The following is a 3,366-nucleotide window of genomic DNA, read 5'->3' as shown; positions in this document are numbered from 1 at the left end:
CGTTGATGACTGCGGCTCAACAGCAGTAGCTTCCGAGTCTTCCTCTCTAATAAGCAAAAAGTAAAAATTAGTGGGAAAATAAATCTAAGCTAACAATACATTACCCTCCTACCTCAATGGTGCAAACTGTTGGGTCCGTTAGTAAATAGACATTATAACGAAACCTTTATAATGTTCCTTAGAAATAAGTGAGGCATCAGTTGCCCTTCTCAGCGCCAAATAACTGCCATTGCATCTTGGGGCCACGGTTTAGGTGTTCTGTTTTGGTTTGTTATATTCTTCGCAATTCGCTCCGAGCTATGCCTCATCGCCTCACTTGTCTTTTTCTGCTAATGTGGCACTGATAGTCGTGCTGGCCCAGAGTTTTTGCACCTGTGGTTAGTCTTTAATTCTGCTCCTGCACCTTTTTTGTTCTTTCAGTGGGTTTCATTATTTTTGAATAATAGTACATTTCCTACTTAGCACTTGTGTTTTTCTCCCTTTCGTCTTGTGTTTTTTGCAAAGGTTTTCTTATGACTACTGTCAACCTCCTAATCCGCATAGTATATGCGATACCAATGCAAAGGGGGCATACAAGGAAAGTGAAAAATGCTGCACCCTGTGGCACAGCCTGTAATGGATGCATGTAAGCTACTGCACAAAGCTGCTATTTCTCCTGTCTCATTATAGAAGTCCTGAATCAGAAAGTCACTGCGAACTGTTGCAGTGTGGTTGTGTTACATTGGCAGTGCCATTCCTGTAGCTAGTATTGCAATTTCCTTTCTGTTTCCTTTCTGTCCTTTCTGAAAATAAAGTATGCATAAGTGACAATTCAGTGTTGTGCAACAAATTTTTATTATTGATGCTACCTCCATAAATATTACCACACAGTTTGTGTACACACTGCTGCCACTAGTGTTACTTTTCAGTCTGCACTAATAAGCACGTCTGTAGGCAACCAAATTCAGGGCTACAGAAAATACTGCTCAAGTAAAACCTCTGCAATGCAAAACACAATTTGCTTCAAATTAGCACTCAAATTCCAAAAGTATTTCGAGCATTGCACATTGGCAAGCTGCAGCATTATTCAGAACAAGAATGTTGTTAGCTTACACCTCAAGCACCATCATGTACAAGTGCATACAAATATGAAAATGTATGTGGAGTGCATGCACAATGAAACTGCATTAAAGTTGACATTCGTTTAAAGTGATGCAGGAGTGCCAAAACGGGCTGAAAAACACGAAATAAGCAGGTGAAAATGTCATAATGAATGCAGTTCAGGTTGCAGCACGGAACAAGGTTGCTACCTCAGTGCCCGACCGTTGATTCGCCTCCTTTCACTACAGAAAAACAGCATATCGCTTACATACATGCGCACCGCCGAGACAAAATGCCTTCGGAGTGCTGTCCAACAATATGGAGCTTGGAGCAGGTCATCCTTTTGCATTGTCAACCAATGCAGCCTTGATCTGCACAAACATTCAGCCAACCCCATGTACAGCAGCTTTCAACAGTGCTGTATTTAATGAGATTTTTATAATTTGCTGTAGCTGAACCCTATATTCCTCACAGTAGATTAAAAGCAATAAAAAAATTGAAACAGCGTCACTTGCGACAGTGCACACCGCCGCTGTCATTAAGGGAATATAAGGAGAGGAGTGCTCTCTTCCTACAGCATGCAAAGTGCCCTACCTGCGTAGTGGAACTCCATATCGCCTGGTCCATCGACCATTGGCTGCAAGAGCCTTACCACAGGCAAACTTTCCACTGGCAAGAGGCCAATGCCCCTATCAGAATCAGTTTCGTTGCCAGCACGTGTTGAGATGTTTTGCACTCTGCTGGCCCTCCCCCTGAAAAGAAAAAAAAACATATAGCGCACAGTGAAGCTAGTTTTAATTGATGTAAAATGTGCCATTAAAATATTTTTTTGGTCATGAAGACCCATACAAAAGCAACCGAAGGCACATCAATGCGTCCGGTGTTGTTTTCGCTCCATTTATGCGCTACTAGACCCAATAGTGTCAGGAACGAGTAAAGGTCGGTTGCTCTATGCATACCCTTCCGGATTTTAAATAGTACCAAGCAACTGCAAATCGCACGGCAAGTTTTTTCATGAACATGAAGTTCGCCAGTGTTGACGCCGTGTGAACTAGGTCAACAGTATGAATCATCCGTTGTCTGTTCGCTGCCGGCCTGGCGCGAGCGCTTCATCCCATGGCACTGCCCACTCATCGTCGTCTTTTATGTAGCAGAAACCTGTGATTTCTCACTGACTCGAGTGTATTAAACAATCTCCGTAGTTTTTATAAAGCAAGGATTCTGTACAGGATACTTCTTGCGCATTATTTACACGATTAACGCAGGTTGCATTTATCTGCATTTGTAAATGAAGCAGAGTACACTTCGCGGAAAGCGTTTATGCGCCAATTTGCGCGTCATTATACCGTTCCTAAAACTATGCATTCCAGCACACGTTGATTACGCAGACCAAGTAGACTAACCACGCCTTTCTCCATGGCACACGAAAAATGCAGGAACAGGCGTTTGTAAACGGCCTGCAAGCTGCGCTCTCCTGACTTATGGCGATCTCTAATTTTCCTCGCATCCTCCTCCTTCGACTTCTGCTTCATATTAGTAGCCCAGCATTCTTTCAGCTGATGAGGGTCGCGTCGGGTCAACCCGTGGTTGCTGTTAAACAGTCTGGCGATTTCCTTCCAGGTTCGTTTTTTTTTCGCCAGCGAGGAAACGTCAGTTTTCTTGCAGTCCAATATGTGGCGATGTGCCTTCACCACTACCATTACCAGTTCCTTTTTTTCGAAGGTGAAGCGAGTCGCTGGCCTCCGATGAGAGCTGGAGTCTTCAGATGATTGTTGAGACATTTCGGCGACTTCTGCTCACCTGAATAAACAAGACTTGCTAGTAGGCACACGTGAACTGAAAAGAAGAAAGTGGAAAAAACTGGCGACGGCTCAACTACAATTGGCTCAGTAGTTGGGCATGCTGCCAACCAAAGACGTCATTCAAGCGAAAGCGGCCCTGAAATGTGGTTTTATTGTTAGCATTTTTCTGCAGAAGTCACTCACACCTAGTGCCTGTTTACGATTGCTGAACGAAACACGTTGTTTTATAAGAGTAAAACGTGCGTTAATATAATAGAATGTTGAATACTCTCTTCCCCATTCTCCATGTTGAATGTTCACCCCATGTTAAATACTCTTGCATTCGGGGGTTACAACAGGCTTCGCCTATTCAAAACTTTGCCGAAGAGTTGACCAGTCAACGGAACCAACTGTGTGAATGCAAAAGCATACAAAAATCCGAGAGGTGTTGCGCACGCAACACCCGCATTTCCCCGACTCACACCCTCTCCCGATCGTTGCCCTT

The 3,366-nt window shown here is 43.8% G+C and overlaps 1 protein-coding gene across 1 annotated transcript; it reads right to left on the bottom strand.

Annotated features, from left to right (window-relative positions):
- Window positions 1-1,431: 1,431 nt before the first annotated feature.
- On the bottom strand, window positions 1,432-2,861 carry LOC149356900 (myb/SANT-like DNA-binding domain-containing protein 3). Its single transcript, XM_089577853.1, has 3 exons — window positions 2,521-2,861; window positions 1,675-1,826; window positions 1,432-1,451 (listed from the first exon to the last, which is right to left on the bottom strand). Exons 1-3 carry the CDS (start codon window positions 2,859-2,861, stop codon window positions 1,432-1,434), a joined length of 513 nt encoding a protein of 170 aa, XP_089433979.1.
- Between the last annotated feature and the right edge of the window lie 505 nt (window positions 2,862-3,366).

This window comes from Amblyomma mixtum, chromosome 3, assembly GCF_055824585.1.
Source record: "Amblyomma mixtum isolate Tamu chromosome 3, ASM5582458v1, whole genome shotgun sequence".
Lineage (NCBI taxonomy): Eukaryota > Metazoa > Arthropoda > Arachnida > Ixodida > Ixodidae > Amblyomma > Amblyomma mixtum.
This window is presented reverse-complemented; position numbering and strand designations above follow the sequence as displayed.